At 44.0% G+C, this 23995-nt stretch overlaps 1 protein-coding gene across 3 annotated transcripts in view; it reads left to right on the top strand.

Moving 5' to 3' along the window:
* Positions 1-14761, top strand: part of POT1 (protection of telomeres 1) — a 93409-nt gene extending 78648 nt beyond the window's left edge. For 2 of the 3 annotated variants that reach the window (XM_069764912.1, XM_069764910.1), the window contains exons 11-15: positions 2973-3105; positions 3246-3334; positions 12352-12446; positions 14010-14115; positions 14348-14761. In XM_069764912.1, the coding sequence (XP_069621013.1) occupies positions 2973-3105; positions 3246-3334; positions 12352-12446; positions 14010-14115; positions 14348-14472 (548 nt within the window). In that variant the 3' untranslated portion in view covers positions 14473-14761. Of the gene's footprint in view, positions 1-2972; positions 3106-3245; positions 3335-12003; positions 12447-14009; positions 14116-14347 lie in introns of all 3 variants that reach the window. The other variant, XR_011320740.1, reaches the window with a different exon arrangement.
* Positions 14762-23995: the final 9234 nt, after the last annotated feature.

Below are 23995 nucleotides of genomic sequence, written 5' to 3'. Positions count from 1 at the left end.
GGATTTTTTTTCACCATATAAAAAAAATACATAAAAAAGAAGTTATATAAGAAACAAACTTGGCACTCAACTGTAGATAAGCCCCCGATGTAACCTGAAAGGTAAGAAAAACAGGTTAAATTATACTCACCCAGGGGCGGTCCCACTGTGGTTCTGGTCCGATGGGCGTCGCGATACGGGTCCAGCACCTCTTATCTTCTTACGATGACGTCCTCTTCTTGTCTTCACGCTGCGTCTCCGGCGCAGGAGTACTTTATCTGCACTGTTGAGGGCAGAGCAAAGTACTGCAGTGCGCAGGAGTTGAGGGAGATACAAGTACAGGTGTGTATTTACAGTGATGGTCCAGCCATCTTCAGGGAGTGGGGGATAAAGGCCGTATGAGCTGGTCACCAGCCAGTATTTGTGGTGCTGTTGGGTGCGGTGAAGTTTGATGGAGGGTTATTCTTAGGCTGGGTTCCCATTGCGTTATGGGACCGCGTTAAACGGACAGCGTTGCACGGCGAAATTAACGCCGTGCAACGCGGCCGTTAACGCGCCCATTCACGCTAATGGGAACGCGCTTCACTAGCGCGTGCCATGTTCGGCACGCGCTAGCGACGCGCCGGTGATTCCTGGCGCGCCGCGGACGCTGCTTGCAGCGTCCGAGGCGCGCCCGCGGTCCGTTCCCCGCTCTCGCAGATCGGGGATCTGCGAGAGCGGGGACGTTACCGTGACCCCGACCGCAGCCCCATAGAAAACACTGCGTTAGCGCAATCCGCTAGCGCTAGCGCTAAACGGATTGCACTAACGCAATGTGACCCTAGCCTTAGATGGTGAATGGGCTACACATACACCCACATAAAATGACTTTGATTAGGGAACGTGATAGGCCATTTTGAACAGATGTGTTTTGAGGGAGCGCCTAAAACTGTTCAAGTTGTGAATAGTCCTAATTTCTTGGGGTCATTATTCCAATATTTTATTCAAAGATCTATTACTTAAAATGTAGAAGAAAGAAAAAGGGAATATCCAGCACGTCCATCCAGTGTAAGTAAAATATCCCAAATTTATTGAAACATTTTAAAAAACAATATTAAAAAAGAGAGAGAGTCTCTCTCTTTTTTTAATATTGTTTTTTAAAATGTTTCAATAAATCTTGGATATTTTACTTACACTGGATGGACGTGCTGGATATTCCCCTTTCCTTTCTTCTACTTCAGCTGAAATCACCAGCAGGTACTGCACCCACCAGCTATATTTATTTGCAACGGTTTACAGATGCATGTCTCAGCGTGTCAAGCTCCTAACCTTCCCTCTCCCCCCTCCTCTTTTCTTGAATAATTAAAATGTACTTTGTTCATAAGACAACCTTTTTAAGTCTGTTTCCATTTAACAAAGTTAATCGTTATATTTGATGATAAGGAAAAATATTATCAATCGTAGACGTTATTTTTACTAAACATCAAGGTTGGAACGCAACTTTGTAAAAGCTTTCGATCGTGGACTTCTGTGTATTTGAGTTTCATATCCTTGGCCTAAACAGGGGAGACCCTCTACAAGTGACTCAATTTTGGACACTACATCCCTCAAGGAATTTCCAGGTGCAATACAGAATTTGAAAACATTGGACCGTAAAAATAAAAAAATTCCCCAAAATGTCATTTTAGCCCCACATTTTTCATTTTCACAACAGTAACAGAACAAAATGGACCACGTAGTTTTTCTTGTGCAATTTTTTCTGTGTACGCCAATACTGTATATGTGCTCAGAAAGTCATGTTTGGACGCAGGGAAGGAGCGCTATTTGATTTTTAGGAGTGCAAAGTTGTCTGGAATAGATTGTGGACACCATGTAGATTTTGGAGAGCCGCCAAGGTTTCAAAACGGCAGAAATCTCCACAAGTGTCCCCATTTTGGAAGCTACATTTCTTGAAGAATTTGTATAGGGGTTTAGTGAGCATTATAGAATTGTATAATATTGGGCTTTTTTCCACTAAATTGTTGTTTTAGCCCCAATTTTAATTTTCAAGAGGGCTAATTGGAGAAAATGGACCACACAATTTGCTAACGCAATTACTCCTGAGCACAACACCCCATATGTGGTCAAAAAATTCTTTTCAGGTACAGTGCAAAGCTCAGAAGGGAAGGAGCGCCATATCAGAGTCCTACTTCGAAACGCATAGACAAATAAAACCTCTTTTCTCCTGGGTCCTTAGCTTTCTTCATCCTTAATTTTTATCCAGCAGCACGGCTTTTAGGCCATTAGTCCTGCAATCATTATGCAATTGGAGAAGCTGTTTTGAACTGCAGATCTATCCGATATCTATAGTTCCTTGCTCCCCATGCACAGGCTTTGTATACAAATGCTCTCCCTGTTTGAGCATGGGGGAAGAGGACATTGGGTTATGGATATTTGCTCAACCTGTAGTTCAAAACAGCTACCACAAGGGCATGAACTAGGCAGGCGAAACAGCCTTTTCACCATTCAGTTTGACAGATAAGGTAGTGGGGTACATTACAAAGATTGAACTTTGCAAAAGCTGACAAATAATTCACAAAAAAAAATAAATAAAAAGTTTAGTTACTTTTTAACCCCATCCCCTCCTAGCGCTTTTCTGGTTTTGCGTTTTCTGCATCCCTTCTTTCAAGAGCCATAGCTTCCACATAGCCGTATGAGGGCTTGTTTTTCACACTGTTTTTAGTTTAATTAGGGTCCTAAATTAATTAAGTTCGGCTTGTCCAGTAGTTCACATTTCCTTTAAGACACAGCAAACTAATTGCTTTAATCTAAACATTTTTAGCACGTTATTTTTTTTCCTGTACTAACGTTGGAGTTTGCTAGCCGAATCTGGACAGCTCAGAATGACAGGATCAATTGTCTATTTGTGACCGCCATGGCTATATTTCGAAGAAAAAAACGGAAAGTGACAGGTTCTCTTTAGGAACTATATACATCTGGCATTTACATACAGACTATCCTTGTGCTTGTTCTAGGTGGATCTTACAAGGAGCTCTGTAAACTGTCAAGGCATTTTAACACTATAATACCTGTGAAATCAAAGGAAGAGCACTTGGAAGTAGATCTCACGGCTCCATTTATTATTCAAGGAAACAAGTGGCTGTATGGGTAGGTTGATCTTGATGATGAAAACTGCTTGTTTGTGTATATATTAATTTGCACTCAGTCTATTACTGATCGTTGAAGAAAGAATTGTGTTGTAATATTACTTTGTCAGTCTTTGCCAAGTGCGTCTTTTCCCCTTATAGGTGCATCACGTGTTCTAACATCAGGTCTTTAGAGGAGCTAAAATCCCTATCGCCAGAAGGAGGATGGGATGCTAAAGAAATAGCCAAAGGTAAACAAGTCAGAAATTATTTTTATTTGAGTCATGATGAAATTCAAAATAGGAAAATGCAGATAAAAAATTCAGTTTACCATTAATGTATTACTGTCTACTGCATAGCCAACCACAAATTATTTAATCTAGTGACCAGAGAAACTCTCATTTATGTGAAAGAAGCTTGTAGCACTTAGTATAATACGAAGTGTAACACTTTTAGGGGCTGCTTCCCCGGGTATCACCAAGTTTATTTATTCCAATCTGCATCACCTGTCCTGATGCCATGTAAGTAACCAAGCAGCATAGTCTGCAGCCAGGGCCCCCTCAACTCTGCTCTTGGGGACTGCACAACACGCCTTACAAACCGTACATCCTGTCCTCAATTCTACTAAGGTTGCTTGTTAAATCCCAGAGAACCCATTTAATAATGCATAAAACACAGCGTTGGCTGGATGTCGCTGGCACTCTCATCACATATTCTCTTACACTAAATGCACTTCTCAGTTGTTTACTTTCTGACCAATAAAAGTTTTACAAGGATTTTGTTCTACCGCTAATGCTCTTGAATATTTTACGCCTCCTATTCCCCATCAGACCCCTGCGGATATAGAGTTTATTTTTTGGCCACTGAGCCAGTCTAGCTGCAGTACCCTATTTATCTTGACACATGTGGAATTCAGGTGCTCGAGTTTCATGGTCTGTGTGTTAATCGCAGTTCCCACACTGTCCGCAGGTCTATGATCCTCCTAGTTTAGTCAGGAAACCCACAGTCAGTCCAGAAATCACAGTCCATATGTGTCTAAATAGAGGCCTACTTGTAGAAACCAATACACATTGTTCAGCCAATGGTCTATTGTTATGAACCTTCTTGAAGAAATGATTTCAAAAGATGCACTTAACTCCTTAGCGGTTGTGCGCACACACTGGAAGGTGCTTTTATTTCCAATTTTTCTGTAAATTATATGGCAAAATGAATATTTCATTTATATCTCCAATTGTTCTGCAAAAAAATAAACTTGCTTTGTCAATGGGTACGTATGGCCTGTGGATTCAACTACAATATACAGTGGCTTACAAAAGCATTCACCCCCTGTTAGGCTCTGGAATTCTCCCGCTGCACAGGGTAGATCCCAAGCCTTGCCTGCATCTGTGGTCTCCAATTCTGCTTTGACCGCTGCTGGTGCTGCTGAGCATAAACGTCGGTCCCAGCGTCTTGCTCAGACTCGTGCTATTCGTCTGGTTACTGCTGGCTCTTCAGCCAAGCATATGGTAACCAGCTTTAGTCAGCGACGAGCGAACACTCTGGAGACTAAATCCACAAATCACCCCACTGAGCATGCTTGTCATGTGGCGATGTCTCATTGATGGTCGCTCTTCAGCTGCTCTAGTGATGTGGCAGCTCCGGATTGGTCCACGGCCAAGGTCCAATCTGACTGGACTTAAGCTGTACATACTGTATAAAAGGTTCTCAGAGGCGCACGCCATTGCGCTAGTATCAATCTAGTTTCATGTGTGCATGTACTTTGCAACGGTGTGGTCTGTGTCCACATGTGCTCAGGGTCAGCTGTTAGCCGATAGAATTCCGACACCTCCAGAGAGGAGTTTGTTCGTATGGATTCAGGGCTGGCGTACAGCCACTAAAATTCTGGTACCTCTAGAGAGTTGTTTGAGTGCAGTTACTGATTGTCTGACCACTGCTGTTACCTGCTCGTTGGTGGGCTTCGATCCTCTGTGAAGTTAACAGGGATCGTGTCTAGCGTCATTTTTCGTTACTGTGTGCAAGTGACACAGCTCTACTGCTGAGCATCAGCTTTGTTACTGTGTGCGAGTGACACCACGCGTGCTGATCACTGAGTGACTTGTAACTCAGTGCGAGCTAGCAATCGTTCACTGCATTCTCAGCCATTGTTCACATTAGCTGCAGTTTTACGTCTCTGCACGGTGAACTCCGGGTTGCGATTGCACTTCCTCATTAAATCTATTTAGTGCAGTCCACCAACCCTAACAGTATACTAGCGCCAGGGTCTGGCTTGCAATGGCGGATGAGCAGCAACTACAGCGGTACATCCAGCAGCTGGAGGGCAGGTTCGTTCTTGAGCGGACAACTTCAGCAGTAGATTTGACTTTGATTGCGGCACGAGCAGCCAGTGAGGCTGCTACCAGGGTCACTGCAACAACACCTTTCCCGTCTTTCTCACGTGCCCCCCCCCCCCCCCCGATAAGTTCTCGGATGATAGGCTTGCAGTGGATTCGTGAACCAGTGTGCCTCACATTTCCCATCTGAAGGGGCCAAAGTGGGATTTGTAATATCACTATTGACGGGCAGGGCGATTGGAGTGGGATATGCCGCTGTGGGAGCATAATGGCCAGCTGATTCATGGGGTTCTCGTTCTCTGGTCGCTCTGAAACAGGTCTTTCTGGGTCCCCTAGTGACTCCTGACACCACGCTCCAACTCTTGGGGTTGACTCAAGGCTCTTCCTTGGTCAGCCAGTTCGCCATCCAGTGTCGGACCTTACCAACCGAGCTGGAGTGGTCGGATAAGGTCCTTATCCCCCGTAATTTGGAGGGGCCTAGCTGACCATGTAAAAGATGCACTGGCCACTAGGGAGATACTTATCAAACTGGAGAACTTAATTATGGTGTCCACTCACATTGATCTTCGGCATGCCAAATGAAGATAGGAGCGAGCTAAGTGTAGGCAAAGGACTCGGTTAGCTCCTAATTTTTCCAATCCTTTGGAATCTCCGGCTTATACTAGCGAGCCTGTGGAGTCCATGGGGGTATCTGGGCCGAAATCTAAATCATGTCCAGTGCGCGTCCAACCGACCTGTTTTGTTTGCAGGCAGGCTGGACACTACATTAATAAGTGTCCCAGACGTTCTGAGAGACAACCACGTCCGGTGGCTGTCAGGGGAGGTTCTTTAGAAACGGCAGATATGTCCTCTAAGATAACCTTTAAGGTATCCTTATCCTATGGGCTAACTACCCTCTCTGCAGAGGCCTCTGTGGATTCTGGAGCTGAGGGCCATTTTGTGTCTTCTGCCTTTGTTTTGCGGCACACCATTACTTTGGTCCGGCTCTATAGCCCTGTCACCGTTCGCGTAGTTAATGGGTCCGCACTCCCCAATCAAATAACACATCAGCCGATACCCCTTACCCTTAAGGTGCCCCCTGAGCATCAGGAGAAGATCTCGTTTATGGTGCTTTCTGAGGGCATAGATGAGGTACTGTTGGGCATACCCTGGTTGCGCCGTCATTCACCTCATATAGATTGGACAAGTGGGAGCATATTGGGATGGAGTAGGTCATGCGAGGCACAGTGCCTTAGGCTGCTTGTAGAGCTTGGGTTGTCTGAGATCCCTTCAGACATAACTGCTCTTCCTAAGCACTATTGGCAATATGCAGACGTCTTGTTGAAAAAGGCTGCGGAGACTCTTCCACCCCATTGTCTCTATGATTTCCATATTGACCTCATTCCGGGGGCAGAGCCTCTTCGAGGGCGTGCTTACCCGTTGTCTCTCCCGGAGACTGAGGCTATATTGAAATATATCAGGGAGAACCTGGTGAGAGGGTTTATTAGGAAGTCAGTGTCTCCTGCGGGGGCTGGGTTCTTTGTCCAGAAGAAGAGCGGAGAACTTCGTCCTTGCATAGACTATAGGGGTTTGAATGCCATTACCATCAAAAATAAATACCCTTTGCCACTCATCTCTGAGCTCTTCGATAGGCTAAGGGGTGCTAGGATTTTCACTAAATTAGATCTACGTGAGGCCTATAATTTAATTTGCATACGAGAAGGGGACGAATGTAAGACTGCATTTAATACTCGGGATGGTCATTATGGGTACTTAGTGATGCCGTTTGGTCTCTGTAATGCTCCCGCAGTCTTCCAGTATTTCGTTAACGACATCTTTTGGGAGCTGTTATCCACTTCTGTAGTGGTGTATCTGGATGACATCCTTATCCATTCCCCTGGCACTCACCGAAAAGATGTCTGTAGGGTCTTCGAGCTCTTACGTGCCAATTCCCTTTACGCCAAATTAAAAAAGTGTGCGTTTGAGCAGGAGTCCCTACTGTTTCTAGGGTATATTATTTCCACCCAGGGCTTGGCAGTGGACTCTGCCGAGCTAGAATCGGTGATGAATTGGCAGGAACCATATTCCCTTAAAACAGTGCAGTGCTTCATGGAATTTATCAACTATTACCGCCAGTTCATTCCCCACTTTTCTACCCTAGCAGCTCCATTGGTAGCCCTCACCGAGAAGGGAGCTAACCCTAAGTAGTAGTCCGAGGAGGTTTCTAAGGCCTGCACTTCCATTAAAGTCCCACTTAGGTAGGGCGCCAGTGCTACATCGGCCCGCTGTGGATAAGCCCTTTATCCCAGAAGTGGATGCCACTTCCGTCGGTGCAGGAGCAGTCCTGTACCAAAAGGATACGCAAGGTTGGAAACATCGCTCTTTCTTTTTATATAAGACCTTCTCACAGGGACAGGGAATTATTGGCCATAAAATTGGCCTTCTCGGAATGGAGACACCTTCTTGATCTTCACAGATCACAAGAATCTGCTCTATATTCTTGCTAGGCCAGGTGGTCCTTATTCTTCTCCAGATTTAACTTCACTATCCATTTTTTCTCTGGGGAGAAGAATTTACTTGCTGATGCCCTGTCACGCTCTGTAGTGTCATCCGAAGAGGGAGATGAGCCTCGGCTAATTGTCCGTACGGAGAGTCTCTGAACGGTGGTGCCTCCGGGCAAATCCTATGTACCATCTAACTTGCAGCCAGAGGTACTCTTTTGGTCACACACTTCCAAGCTGGGTGGGCATTTTGGCGCAAAGAGGACCTCTGCGCTTCTGGTGAGGTCTTATTGGTGGCCTCGGATGGCGCGTGATGTAATGGACTAAGTTCAAGCTTGTGTCTCGTGTGCCAGAAATTGGCCTTCTAGGCAGAGACCCCCACAGGCTTGCTGCATCTCCTTCCCATTACAGATAGGCACTGGGAGATGGTTGGAATGGATTTTATTGTGGATCTACCTAACTCCTGCAACAGGAATATTTGGGTGGTCACCGACCATTTCTCCAAGATGGTTCATCTGGTCCCTCTTCCGCACGTGCCATCTGCGCGGGCCTTGGCGGTATTATTTATGAAACATATTTTCCGCCTTCAATGGATGCCTGACAAGATTGTCAGTGACTGTGGTCCCCAGTTCGCGTCTCGGTTCTGGAGAGAGCTTTGTTAGCTGCTTAGTATTGAGCGTAATCTCTTCTCTGCATACCATTCCGAGACGAATGAGCTGGTGGAGAGGGCCAACCAGGCTCTGATCACATTCTTACGACATTTTGTGTCTGCCAGGCATGACGACTGGTCGTCTTTGCTGCCTTGGACAGAGTTTGCTCTTAATAATGCCGTCTCTGACTCTACGGGTCAGACGCCATTTCTATTAAACTTCGGTCAGCATCCGCGTGTACCCGTGCCCATGCCCAGCTCATCTTCGGACCATAGGGTGGTGGAATGGGCAGTGGAGGCTTGTGACATCTGGGATCACACGCAGGAAGCCATAAAGGTTTCCAAAGAGAGAATGAGGGTCTCCGCCGACACATGTCGTTGTCCTTCTCCGGGCTTTGCCCCTGGCGATTTATTGTGGCTGTCAGCTTGGAACATTAAGCTGAGAGTAGAGTCCACTAAATTTGCTCCCCCCAATCTGGTGAATCCTGTAGTATATCGTCTCAGCCTTCCACCACATATGAACATTACATACATCTTCCATGTCTTTGTTAAAGCCCGTATATATGTCTCAGTCTTATGGGACTCCTGCTAGGAGTTTGGGCACATCCTCTGATGACTTTGAAGTTAATGCCATTGTCGTGTCCAAGGTGCGTGGTAAAAAATTTTTTTGGGGTGGACTGGAAGGGTCATGGGCCAGAGGATAGGACCTGGGAATCTTTGGAGCACATTCGTGCTCTCCAGCTTATTGCTCCATTCGAGCTTGGTGAACATGCCGGGGGGGATGCTAGCTGGGGGAGTAATGTTAGGTGCCGGGATTCTACCACTGCACATGGTAGATCCCAAGCCTTGCCTGCATCTGCGGTCTCCCATTCTGCTTTGACCGCTGCAGGTGCTGCTGAGCATATGCGTTGGTCTTGTTCAGGCTCGTGCTATTCGTTTGGTTATTGCTGGCTCTTCAGCCAAGCTTATGTAACCAGTGGTAGTCAGCGACGAGCTAACACTCTGGAGACTAAGTCCACAAATCACCCCACTGAGCATACTCGTCAGCTGCTCTAGTGATGTGGCAGCTCCGGATTGGTCCATGGGCAAGGTCAACTGGCCTTTAAGCTGTACGTATAAAAGGTTCTCGGAGGCGCACACCGGTGCATTAGTATCAATCTAATTTCATGTGTGAATGTACTTTGCAACAGTGTGGTCTGTGTCCGCATGTGCTCAGGGTCAGCTGTTAGCCGTTAGAATTCCGGCACCTCCAGAGAGAAGTTTTTTGTATGGATTCAGGGCTGGCATAGGAGGAGTTGTTTGAGTGCAGTTACTGACTGTCTGACCACTGCTGCTACCTGCTCCGTTAGTGGGCATCGATCCTCTGTGAAGTTAACAGGGATCGTGTCTAGCGTCATATCTTTCGTTACTGTGTGCGACTGACACAGCTCTATAGCAGAGCATCCGCTTCATTACTGTGTGCGAGTGACACTACTTCATGTGCTGCTCACTGAGTGACTAGTAACTCAGTGCGAGCTAGCAATCGTTCACTGCATTCTCCGCCATTGTTCACATTAGCTGCAGTTTTACATCTCTTCACTGTGCATCCCGGGTTACGATTGCACTTCTTCATTAAATCTATTTAGTGCTAACATTCCCCCTTTTGCTTTTTACCTATTTTGTTACATTACCACATGTGTTTACCGTATATATTTTTGTATGTCGAATCATGTGTCATTCATCAGCACCAAATAGTCTAAGTTGACGAAGTGAAGTGAGAAAAATATAGGCAAAAATTCAATTTATGGGATCAAATGGCTAAAAATTTGGCATGTGCATAAGTATTAACCTCTTTTCCTATGAAGCCCTTAAAAATTTCTGGTGCAAGCACTTAACCACATAAAAGGAAAGGAAGTCCACCTATGTGCAATCTAATTCTCACATGGTCTGTTACTATATATACACAACCTTTCTGAAAGGCCACAGAGGCTGAAACACCAAAAAGCAAGAGGCACCACTAAGCAAACAACACCATGAAGACCAAAGAGTTCTTCAAACAAGTCAGGGACAAAGTTGTTGAGAAGTACAAGTCAGGGTTGGATTAAAATAAATAAATAAATATTACAATCACTGATGATCACCTGGGGCACCATCAAATCCATTATCATCAAACGCAAAGGATATTGTACCAAAACAAACCTACCAAGAGAGTGCCACCCACCAAAACTTTCAACCAGGGCAAGGAGGACACTAATCAAAGAGGCAGCACAGAGACCAAAGGTAATGCTGAAGGAGCTGCAGAGTTCCCAAGCAGAGACTGGAGTATCTGTCCATAAGACCTCAATAAGCTGTACACTCCATAAGGGTAGCCTTTACGAAAGAGTGCACAGAACACAGTCGTTACTTACATACAAAAATTGTAAAGCTCGTTTTGAGTTTTTCAAAAGACATGTGGGAGCCCCCCCCCCCCAAATGTTTGGAGGAAGGTGATGTGGTTAGTTGAGACCAAAATGTAACTTTTTGGCCACCAAGGTAAAGGCTATGTCTGTCGTCAAACCAGCACAGCTCATCACACCAAGAACACCATCCCCGCAGTGAAACGTGGTGGCAGTATCGTGCTGTGGGGATGTTTTTCGACAACAGAGACTGAAAATTGTCAGAATCAATGGCAAGATGGATGGTGCTTGCTCCAGTTGCAAAAGCAACCCATTTGTACAGTGCGATTGTGTTGCAAGGTGCGGTTGATCTGAACCCATAATGGCAACTTTTGGGACTATATATTTTCATTATTGTCATCTTAGATTTTTAGCTCCTTCTGCCAACTCCATAAGTCCGCAACCACTACTTGCATAACTCCTTTTTAAATGCTGCAGCCCAACCTTCGCCCCCATGTAAAATAAAAATAATAATATATATCTATCTATATATATCCGTTTTCGGATTATAAGACACACTTTCCCCCCCCAAATTTGGGGGAAAATGGGGGTGCATCTTATAATGCAGATATACCTTACCGGTACCGTTACTGCAGGCTGGGATGAGGGGGTGTCCGGTGCTGCTTCGGGAGTCTGGCGCTGCGGGTTTCTCCGGTGCTGCTGCAGGGGTCTCCGTTGGTGCTGGGGCCCTGCTGACATTTTGTGAAAGGCCAGAGCCTCGCAGTTTCATGGTTTTGTTATGCTGTGGGCTCCGGGAAAATGGCCAGCAGCATTGGACACATGAAGCAGCACCGGACACCCGCTGCGCCACTCTGCACATCTGAACACTCCCTCATCCCAGCCTGCGGCCTGCAGCATTACCCCACTCTTGCCTCCTCCACCAGTGACCTTGGGACCCTGCGTCACCGCAGCCACCACCCCAGTAAGCAATAAGATGGATTATAAGAAGCACAACCATTTTATTAAAAGAAAAAAAAAATCCTATTTTTCTCCTCAAAATTTGGGGTGCATCCTATAATCCGGAGTATATTATATCTCCCACTCCAGCACCATTCCAGCTATGGCTGCTCCAGATGACATGGTAGTGCTATGTGAGCACTACAGCCTTTCGTCACCTGATGATCAGCTGCAACAGTCACATGTCATATCAATCATACGATCACCCAGTACCGACATCGTTGAAACGGCGCCTGTGCGGGAGGGGAGTATAACATTTTTTTTAATTTTACAAGGGGGCCTATTGCATTTAAAAATGGTCTGTCCCTTTTAATAAAGAAAAATTACACAGTTGTATTTATTTAATAGGTGTTTACTTAATGTGGCATGGTATATTGGCTTAAATACCCTATATTTCGGCTTTATTTTTTCTCATGCATTCTCCTGCGTTGGATTTAGCTTTGGGCATTGAAGTCTTTTCACATCTTTTTGTTATGACGCTCACTCTTGAAGATGAAACTGGATCTCTAAATGCTTATTTGTGGCGGCATGCCGTGAGTATGACTTTCTTTATTTTTTAACCCCTTAGTGACAGAGCCAATTTGGTACTTGATGACCCAGCCAATTTTTACATTTCTAGAAAGACCAGACACATGAGGTTTGTGCACACCTGTTTCAATTGCTATAGGGGTTGACTGGGACATATTGCATATTGTCTACATGAACAGGGCAGCTTGACATTTGATTATAGTTGCTATGTATTATCTGTTATTATCTATCCTCATGGTGATTGCTAGATGCTATTTTGTGATCCTGTCATAGCTTACTATTAACTGTTATTTGCCTACTGTTGGTTCAATACACGGTTCTAAAATCTGATAGTCACCCTTTTTTGTTGTTTATGGATTTGTGTGTCCTAGTGTTCAAATAAAGCCATGTATTTTTTCATTGTTTTCTCGGCCTGAGTATTGAAACAGGTGTGCACACCCCTCATGTGTCTGGTCTTTCTTGCTTTTTGTTCATGTTGTATTTCCAGGCACGGTGTGTCACCCTGGTACATATATTGACATGTATATTACTTAATGGAGGTGTACCCTATTCCTCTTTTGTGACAATTTTTCCAATTCTGACCACTGTCACTTTATGAGGTTATAACTCTGGAATGCTTCAACGGATCCCACTGATTTTTTCGTTACATATTGTACTTTATGATAGTGGTAAAATTTCTTCAATAAGACTTGCGTTTATTTATGGAAAAAAAAAATGGAAATTTGGCAAAAATTTTGAAAATTTTGCAATTATCAAACTTTTAATTCTTGTGCCCCTAAATCAGTCATATCACACAAAATAGTTAATAAATAACATTTCCGACTTGTCTAATTCACAATTTTGCAAACATTATTTTATTTTGTTAGAACTTATAAGGGTTAAAAGTTGACAAGCGATTTCTCATTTTCCCAACAAACTTTACAAAACCATTATTTATTTTTTAGGGACCACCTCACATTTGAAGTGAGTTTGGGGGTTAATATAACAGAAAATGCCCCAAAGTGACACCATTCTAAAAACTGCACCCCTCAAGGTGCACAAAACCACATTCAAGAAGTTTATTAACCCTTCAGGTGCTTCACAAGAATGAAAGCAATGTGGAAGGAAAAAAATTACATTTTTACTTTTTTCACAATAATTTAATTTGGAATCAAACTTTTATTTTCACAAAGATATCAGGAGAAAATGGACCACAAAATTTGCTGTGCAATTTCTTCTGAGTATGCCAGTACCCCATATGTGGGGGAAAGTCACTCTCACATGGCAGGGCTCAGAAGGAAGGGAGCGCTGATTGACTTTTTGAACGCAAAATTGTCTTGAATCTATGGCGGGCACCATGTCGCGTTTGGAAACCCCCCAATTCTAATAAAACTTGTACTTAGTGTTATTGCCTTGTTATCACGCATTTTTTAGAAAGCAATATTCATATTCTAAATAGTACTTGGGCAGTTTCTGAGGCTTTAGGAGCCTGACCGGTTCCCTTTAAATGTGATCTAGCATGAAGATGGTATTGGTCTTGTGTTTTTAGCTACTAAATATTTGTTTTTATCTTTCTTGTGCAATCATAGGAACAATTCTTTCAGATCTCTCCCTCTGAGATACTTTTGGATGGAGATCTTCAAGAAAAACTTCACAACATCATGAGTGAATTGTGTCCATCAACACAACAAATTAGTAAGTATTTTATTCAACAAATATCACATGCTGATATTGCAGGTTTAGTTCAGATGTGCATAGTGGCAAAACATAAGATGCATATTGTCCTTTTACCTTCATTACTCAGTTGCTTTGAAAATGTAAAATGTTTACCTTGATGTACTTGTCAGAAATTTGCCTGTTGTTGTGTTTGCTTCTAAGGTTGCTGTTGGTAATATATGATGTCTTATTTATACCTTTTTGATTTTAGGTGAACATCCCTGGATGGACTGCTGCATAAAATCATACCATTCTTGTAATGGAGGCAGAGAACAAACCTGTTACGAAATTTTCGACACTTTGCTTTCAGAACCAAATCTGGCCAGATCAGTATAAAGTAAGGTAGATGCAGTAAGTTGAGAATACTTTCTCTATGCGCTGCTCATGCTGCTGCATAACTCATACCTATGTTTTTATGGAAGAAAAGTATAGTCTGCAGCACTACTCTTGCTTTGTAAAAACACCAGGAACCTGATAAACCCTTTAATAATGGAGATCCCGCTAACATGCTATCGGTATACATCTAAGTATCTGTTTTATGGATACGTTTGTATTTAATACCATCTTCAGTGTATGTATGTTCAATTAAACACGTTCATGTGTTTATTAAATGTCCCATATCTTCCCCCTTTTGTGTAAGTATGTCTCTTGACTCCCAGGTAGTAGTGAAGCTGCTTTCTTCCTGTATGCCAGTGTTAGGCTATGTGCACACTTTATACACACAAAAATAATCCAGCACTTCATATTCATTAGGGCCAAAGGTATATTGTTATAAGGACCTTTCCCTTATATTCAATTGGCATATCGCCAGGTGAAATACTCCAAACAGCTATTTTTACACCAAAAAAATAGAGTACATATATCACCAGTTTAAAAAATATATAAATTTTATTAAACATATATTCTAATGACGTATAACGCAAGAGTACATGAAGGAACAACAACTGAGCACTCAAAGGGAGGAGCACTGCCCCATTAGTCAGACTTGGCATAGCATATATCCATGTATATAAAGCAGCTCCATTGCTGCTGGTGCCTACACATTCATATGAGGAAAAATCAGACTTGCATCAAAGGTACACATGTGTTAAGAGCACCACCCAGTTCTAAAGCTCATATATGTCACTGGCATTCATGCTTACCCATTGTAAGTCGAGGAGGTACAGTGGTCCGCCCTATGACCCCTGACGCGCGTTTCGCGTTTTGATGGCTTTCTCAAAGGGGATGTGACATATATGCGCTTTAGAACTGGGTGGTGCTCTTAACACGTGTACCTTTGATGCAAGTCTGATTTTTCCTCATATGAATGTGTAGGCACCGCAGCAATGGAGCTGCTTAATATACATGGATATATGCTATGCCAAGTCTGACTAATGGGGCAGTGCTCCTCCCTTTGAGTGCTCAGTTGTTGTTCCTTCATGTACTCTTGCGTTATATGTCATTAGAATATATGTTTAATAAAATTTATATATTTTTTAAACTGGTGATATATGTACTCTATTTTTTTTTGGTGTAAAAATATGTGCACACTTTGCGGATTAGGCTTAGGAATTTCTGGTGCGGATTCTGCCTCTCCTGGCAGAAAATGCACATGCGGATTTGTCGCGTTTTTTGTGCGGTTCCGCAGCGTTTTTTGTGCTTTTTTGCTGCGGTTTTCTTGAGGATTTGCTGCGTTTTTTACCCCTGCGGTTTTCTATAATGGAATGGGTATAAAAACGCTGCAGATTCACAAAAAAGAAGTGACATGCTACTTCTTTTAAACCGCAGCGTTTCCGCAGCGGATTTTCCGTAAAGTGTGCACAGCATTTTTTTTTTCTCATTGATTTACATTGAACTGTAAATCAATTGCGGATCTGCAGCGTTTCTGCACTGCAAAAACCAGCGTAAACGGACATGCGGCATGTCTTTTCAGAACTCAGGATGTTTGTTTACAAAGCGGCGATGCTCCCTCGCTGCGCCGTATATTTACCATAGACTATCATTAGATGCGATAAAATCGCATCTAATGATTAGTCACATGCGTAGAAACTGCGTACAAGCAGCTTACTACGCATGTCTGCCGGCTCTCCTGTCCCGCCGTCGGAAGTCCCTCGTCCACTGCAGTTCTCGCGATAACTTATGTTATTGCGAGAACTGCCATGCACGTGACCGGGACTTATCTCCAGTCACTAGTCTGGTTCTCGCAAACAGCTGATCAGCTGTTCGTGAGAACGCTGTAGTGTAGGTGATCGTTGGAGAGTTATTTCTGGCGATCATCTACCGGCTCTGCTACATCTAGATGTCAGGCATCCAGATGTAGCAGAGCTGAACTCGTCTACACTGTGTGCACATACAACATGCGACAACATGCAACATGTGACATCCAACATGCGACATACAACAACAGGTGACATGCAACAACATGCGACATGTGGTGACAGGTGGCATGCAACATGCGACGACATGCGGCAACATGCACCATACGACATGCACCATGCAACATGCACCATACAACATGCAACATATCCATACAGCACATACAACATACATATAGACATACAGTACATTAAAAATAGAGTACATACCATCACTTGTCACTTTGATTCCCGTAGCCAGTGTCACCTGTAAAAAAATATTAAAATAATAAAAAAACACTATACTCCCTGATCCGCAGAAATCCAATTAAAACGAGTGTCCCATGACGATCTCCTGTGGAGAGCAGAAGCATCAGCTGATGCGAACGCTCTCCAGGGGCTCCAGGAATACAATGATGGATGGTATCCTTCCACAATGTATTCCTCACAATGTATTCCTACGCCCCTGTGAGAAAATAGTCCCTAGTCTCACTTTTGGCATTGCTGTGTGAGAAAGTTCCCACGCAGCAATTGCCATAAAGTGAGACCAGTGAACTACAGTAACCTTTCAGTGATGCACTGCAGGAGCCATTTTCTCCTGTCAGTGTGTCACTGGAGGTCCTATAGAGCAGTGACATCACCCGATGTCACTGTTCTATAGGGGAGATCGTCGTGGGACACTCGTTATTAATTGGACTGCATCGGACAGGGAGTATACGGTTTATTATTTTACGTTTTTTGTAGGCAATCGAGTATGGTAAGTATGGTGAAATTAAGAATAATACAATATTTCTTTTCTGGCTGTGTCTTTATTTCTTTTTTAACTCTTTCACTATTTTAGGATTAATAATGGATAGGCGTCTTATTGACGCCTCTGCATTATTAACGCCTCTGCATTATTAACCAGGCTTAATGTCACCTTACAATAGCAAGGTGACATTAACCCCTTATTACCCCATATCCCACCGCTACACGGGAGTGGGAAGAGAGGGGCTAAGTGCTGGAATTGGCGCATCTTACAGATGCACCATTTCTCGGGCGGCTGTGGGCTGGTATTTGTAGGGGGGGGCAATATCCATGGCCCCTCTCTAGGCTATGAATATCAGCCCACAGCTGTCTGCATAGCCTTTCTGGCTATAAATTATAGGAGGGCCCCACGTCATTTTTTTGGTGGGTCCCCCTATTTTAATAGCCAGTAAAGGCTACGCAGACAGCTGCGAGCTGATATTCATAGCCTGGGCGGGGCCATGGGTATTACCCCCTTGCCAGGCTACAAATATTGGCCCCCAGCTGTCGGCTTTCCCCCTCTGGTAGAGAAATTGCGCGGTAGCCAAAGCCATTATTTTCCCCATTTTTTTTTTTTTTTTTTTATTATTTCTTTCAATTTTCTTTTTATTGAAGTTTTAATAATTACAGAAAAGTGGAGCATCAAGAACTACGAATGAGCATATCAAAGTGCAAAAGAACATGTGACAAGTTAGCGATATAAACTCAGGCCAACTGACACTAATAAGTCCATATACTTTTAAAGAAAATGAGTCTAACAACTCGTTCAAAATTGTTAATACGGGAGTAACTTTATAGATTTAGAGAGATGAGAAGGTATAGGGGGGAACAGAGAGAGATAGAGGTAAGAAAGGGGGGGGGAGGAGGTGGGGGGTGGATTAGGATGACACCTTGAGGATTGAATGGTTTATTATGCTATTGCAAAGTAAAAAGTATTTTGGGTTCTGAATTGGATCCATGAAATCCAAGTGTTATAGAACTTATCAGTGGTATGATTCACTCTTGCAGCTAATTCTTCTATGTGGAACAATTGCTCAATTTTGGAGTAAAGCTGGCTGGAGGTGGGTATGTTCTTAGTATTCCAATATGACGGAATTAAAGATTTCCCAGCCGCTATAATGAATTGAGCCATTTTGGAGACGTTCTTTTCATTTGGCCAAAGAGGAAGATTTAAAAGGACATTTTCCGGTTTCAGAGTTGTCTGTTTTCCCAAAACCTTATATATAATAGAGTTAATCTCACTCCAAATTGGAGTAAGTTGCGAGCAGGACCACCACGTGTATGTAGGAACCATCCGCTACTTCACATCTCCAACAGTTGGTATTTATATTGCAGTGCCATCTCTGGGTGAGTTTGGGTGTTATATACCATCTGGAGATAATTTTATACGAATTTTCCTGAATCCGCACACATGTAGATGGACCATGCGAGTTTCTATATATATATATTTAGTTTGTGTTTCAGAGAAGGAGGTACCTATGTCTTTTTCCCAACAAGCCAAATAAGCACGTTTCAATGGTGTATCAATACTAATTAATGATTGATATATTATTGAAAGGGTTCGGGTAGGGGTTTTCGCTCTTGCACATAAGATTTCAAAGGGGGTTAGAGATCTATTAGTGTCAATCAACCGGTACTTTTGGTGAAAAAGATAGGAGAGTTTGCCATGTTGCAAGAACGTTAGACCCGAGAGTCCAGGTATTTTGTTTAAATCTTGTAAGCATAGTAGTACTCCATCCTTAACCCCTTCATGACCCAGCCTATTTTGACCTTAAAGACCTTGCCGTTTTTTGCAATTCTGACCAGTGTCCCTTTATGAGGTAATAACTCAGGAACGCTTCAATGGATCCTAGCGGTTCTGAGATTGTTTTTTCGTGACATATTGGGCTTCGTGTTAGTGGTAAATTTAGGTCAATAAATTCTGTGTTTATTTGTGATAAAAACGGAAATTTGGCGAAAATTTTGAAAATTTCGCAATTTTCACATTTTGAATTTTTATTCTGTTAAACCAGAGAGTTATGTGACACAAAATAGTTAATAAATAACGTTTCCCACATGTCTACTTTACATCAGCACAATTTTGGAAACAAAATTTTTTTTTGCTAGGAAGTTATAAGGGTTAAAATTTGACCAGCGATTTCTCATTTTTACAACGAAATTTACAAAACCATTTTTTTTAGGGACCACCTCACATTTGAAGTCCGTTTGAGGGGTCTATATGGCTGAAAATACCCAAAAGTGACACCATTCTAAAAACTGCACCCCTCAAGGTGCACAAAACCACATTCAAGAAGTTTATTAACCCTTCAGGTGCTTCACAGCAGCAGAAGCAACATGGAAGGAAAAAATGAACATTTAACTTTTTAGTCACAAAAATGATTTTTCAGCAACAATTTTTTTATTTTCCCAATGGTAAAAGGAGAAACTGAACAACGAAAGTTGTTGTCCAATTTGTCCTGAGTACGCTGATACCTCATATGTGGGGGTAAACCACTGTTTGGGCGCACGGCAGGGCTTGGAAGGGAAGGAGCGCCATTTGACTTTTTGAGTGAATAATTGGCTGCACTCTTTAGCGGACACCATGTCACGTTTGGAGAGCACCCGTGTGCCTAAAAATTGGAGCTCCCCCATAAGTGACCCCATTTTGGAAACTAGACGCCCCAAGGAACTTATCTAGATGCATAGTGAGCCCTTTAAACCCCCAGGTGCTTCACAAATTGATCCGTAAAAATGAAAAAGTACTTTTTTTTTCACAAAAAAAGTCTTTTAGCCTCAATTTTTTCATTTTCACATGGACAAAAGGATAAAATGGATCCTAAAATTTGTTGGGCAATTTCTCCTGAGTACACCGATACCTCACATGTGGGGGTAAACCACTGTTTGGGCACATGGTAAGGCTCGGAAGGGAAGGAGCGCCATTTGACTTTTTGAATGAAAAATTATCTCCATCGTTAGCGGACACCATGTCGCGTTTGGAGAGCCCTGTGTGCCTATGCATTGGAGCTCCCCCACAAGTGACCCCATTTTGGAAACTAGACCCCCCAAGGAACTTATCTAGATGCATACTGAGCACTTTAAACCCCCAGGTGCTTCACAGAAGTTTATAATGCAGAGCCATGAAAATAAAAAATAATTTTTCTTTTCTCAAAAATAATTTTTTAGCCTGAAATTTCCTATTTTGCCAATGGTAATAGGAGAAATTGGACCACAAATGTTGTTGTCCAGTTTGTCCTGAGTACGCAGATACCCCATATGTGGGGGTAAACCACTGTTTGGGCGCACGGCAGGGCTCAGAAGGGAAGGCACGCCATTTGGCTTTTTAAATGGAAAATTAGCTCCAATCATTAGCGGACACCATGTCACGTTTGGAGAACCCCTGTGTGCCTAAACATTGGAGATCCCCCACAAATGACCCCATTTTGGAAACTAGACCCCCAAAGGAACTAATCTAGATGTGTGGTGAGCACTTTGAATCCTCAAGTGCTTCACAGAAGTTTATAACGCAGAGCCATGAAAATAAAAATAAAAATTTCTTTTCTCAAAAATGATTTTTTAGCCCGCAATTTTTTATTTTCCCAAGGGTAACAGGAGAAATTTAACCCCAATAGTTGTTGTCCAGTTTCTCCTGAGTACGCTGATACCCCATATGTGGGGGTAAACCACTGTTTAGGCACATGCTGGGGCTCGGAAGTGAAGTAGTGACGTTTTGGAATGCAGACTTTGATGGAATGCTCTGCGGGCGTCACATTGCGTTTGCAGAGCCCCTGATGTGGCTAAACAGTAGAAACCCCCCACAAGTGACCCCATTTTGGAAACTAGACCCCCAAAGGAACTTATCTAGATATGTGGTGAGCACTTTGAACCCCCAAGTGCTTCACAGACGTTTACAACGCAGAGCCGTGAAAATAAAAAATCATTTTTCTTTCCTCAAAAATGATGTTTTAGCAAGCATTTTTTTATTTTCACAAGGGTAACAGGAGAAATTGGACCCCAGTAATTGTTGCGCAGTTTGTCCTGAGTGTGCTGGTACCCCATATGTGGGGGTAAACCACTGTTTGGGCACACGTCGGGGCTCGGAAGTGAGGGAGCACCATTTGACTTTTTGAATACAAGATTGGCTGGAATCAATGGTGGCGCCATGTTGCGTTTGGAGACCCCCTGATGTGCCTAAACAGTGGAAACCCCTCAATTCTAACTCCAACACTAACCCCAACACACCCCTAACTCTAATCCCAACTGAAGCCATAACCCTAATCACAACCCTAACCCCAACACACCCCTAACCACAACCCTAACCCCAACACACCCCTAACCCTAACCACAACCCTAATTCAACCCAACCCTAACCCTAAGGCTATGTGCCAACGTTGCGGATTCGTATGAGATTTTTCAGCACCATTTTTGAAAAATCCGCGGGTAAAAGGCACTGCGTTTTACCTGCGGATTTACCGCGGATTGCCAGTGTTTTTTGTGCGGATTTCACCTGTGGATTCCTATTGAGGAACAGGTGTAAAACGCTGCGGAATCCGCACAAAGAATTGACATGCTGCGGAAAATACAACGCAGCGTTTCCCGCACCATGGGCACAGCGGATTTGGTTTTCCATATGTTTACATGGTACTGTAAACCTGATGGAACACTGCTGCGGATCCGCAGCCAAATCCGCACCGTGTGCACATAGCCTAATTCTAAAGGTATGTGCACACGCTGCGGAAAACGCTGCGGATCCGCAGCAGTTTCCCATGAGTTTACAGTTGAATGTAAACCTATGGAAAACAAAAATCGCTGTACACTTGCTGCAGAAAAACTGCACGGAAACGCAGCGGTTTACATTCCGCAGCATGTCACTTCTTTCTGCGGATTCCGCAGCGGTTTTACAACTGCTCCAATAGAAAATCGCAGTTGTAAAACTGCAGTGAAATGCGCAGAAAAACCGCGGTAAATCCGCGATAAATCCACAGCGGTTTAGCCCTGCGGATTTATCAAATCCTCTGCGGAAAAATCCGCAGAGGACCAGAATACGTGTGCACATCCCGAACCCTAACCCTAACCCTAACTAACCCTACCCCTAACCCTAGTTCTTACCCCAACATTAGTGAAAAAAAAAAATTCTTTATTTTTTTTTATTGTCCCTACCTATGGGGGTGACAAAGGGGGGGGGGGGGTCATTTACTATTTTTTTTTATTTTGATCACTGAGACAGGTTATATCTCAGTGATCAAAACTCACTTTGGAACGAATCTGCCGGCCGGCAGATTCGGCGGGCGCACTGCACATGCGCCCGCCATTTTGGAAGATGGCGGCGCCCGGGGAGAAGACGGACGGACCCCGGGAGGCCGGGTAAGTATAAGGGGTGGGGGGGGGGAGATCAGGGCGCGAGGGGGGGGCGTCGGAGCATGGGGGGGGGTGGATCGGAGCACAGGGGTGGGGGGTGAATCGGAACACGCGGGGGGTGGATTGCAGCACGGGGGGGATCGCTGTGCGGGGGGGGTGGATCGGAGCACGGGGGGGGATCGCTGTGCGGGGGGGTGATCGGAGTGCGGGGGGGTTTGATTGGAGCACGGGGGTGTGATTGGAGCACGGGGGGAGCACACAGGAGGACGGGGGAGCGGAGCACAGGACGGAGGGGAGCGGACCACAGATCGGGGGGCTGGGGGGGCGATCGGTGGGGTGGGGGCACATTAGTGTTTCCAGCCATGGCCGATGATATTGCAGCCATGATATTTCAGTTTTTTAGGTGAAATATTACAAATCGCTCTGATTGGCAGTTTCACTTTCAACAGGCAATCAGAGCGATCGTAGCCACGGGGGGGTGAAGCCACCCCCCCTGGGCTAAACTACCACTCCCCCTGTCCCTGCAGATCGGGTGAAATGGGAGTTAACCCTTTCACCGGATCTGCAGGGACGCGATCTTTCTGTGACACAGCATATGCGTCACAGGTCGGATTGGCACCGACTTTCATGACGCATACGCTGTGTCACAGGTCGGGAAGGGGTTAAACAACTGTTCTATTGGTATGTGCATAGCGGTACTGGGAAGTGAGTCTAAGAGATCTGAGATTTTAGTCAGTGGAGATAGGGGTGGGGCTAAGGACATGCCTAGTTTCTCCCAAATTTTAACTGTGGCTATTGTGTGTACATTTGTTATTTTGTATGAGGACAGATCTTTGTTTTGTCCAAGTAGAATGGAACGCAAAGGGAGAGGAGACATTGCTTCTTCTATGTTTAACCATTGTTTATCATCCGATTTTCTAATCCTTTTTTTTTTATTATTAAATTAAACGTTCATTCATAAACATCGGTCTTGCTATTATATATCTCCTAGATGGTGGCCCGATTCTAATGCATCGGGTATTCTAGAATATGTAAGTACTTTATTTACGAAGTGGTGTTTAAATCCCGCTGCAATATCGCTGATTGGTCGCGGCCGGCCGCATAGTATATAGCACAGCCACATAGTATATAGCACAGCGAGGTAGTATATAGCACAGCCCACGTAGTATATAGCACAGCCCACGCAGTAGATAGCACAGCCACGTAGTATATAGCAGCCACGTAGTATATAGCACAGCGATGTATTATATAACACAGCCCACGTAGTATATAACACAGCCCACGCAGTAGATAGCACAGCCACGTAGTTTATAACACAGCCCACATAGTATATAGCACAGCCAACACCGTAGATATAGCAGCCACGTAGTATATTGCCCAGACACGTAGTGTATAGCACAGACACG

Source organism: Ranitomeya imitator, chromosome 4 (genome assembly GCF_032444005.1).
Source record: "Ranitomeya imitator isolate aRanImi1 chromosome 4, aRanImi1.pri, whole genome shotgun sequence".
Classification (NCBI taxonomy): Eukaryota; Metazoa; Chordata; class Amphibia; order Anura; family Dendrobatidae; genus Ranitomeya; species Ranitomeya imitator.
The sequence above is the reverse complement of the archived record's forward strand: the minus strand, read 5'-3'. Positions and strand labels throughout refer to the sequence as shown.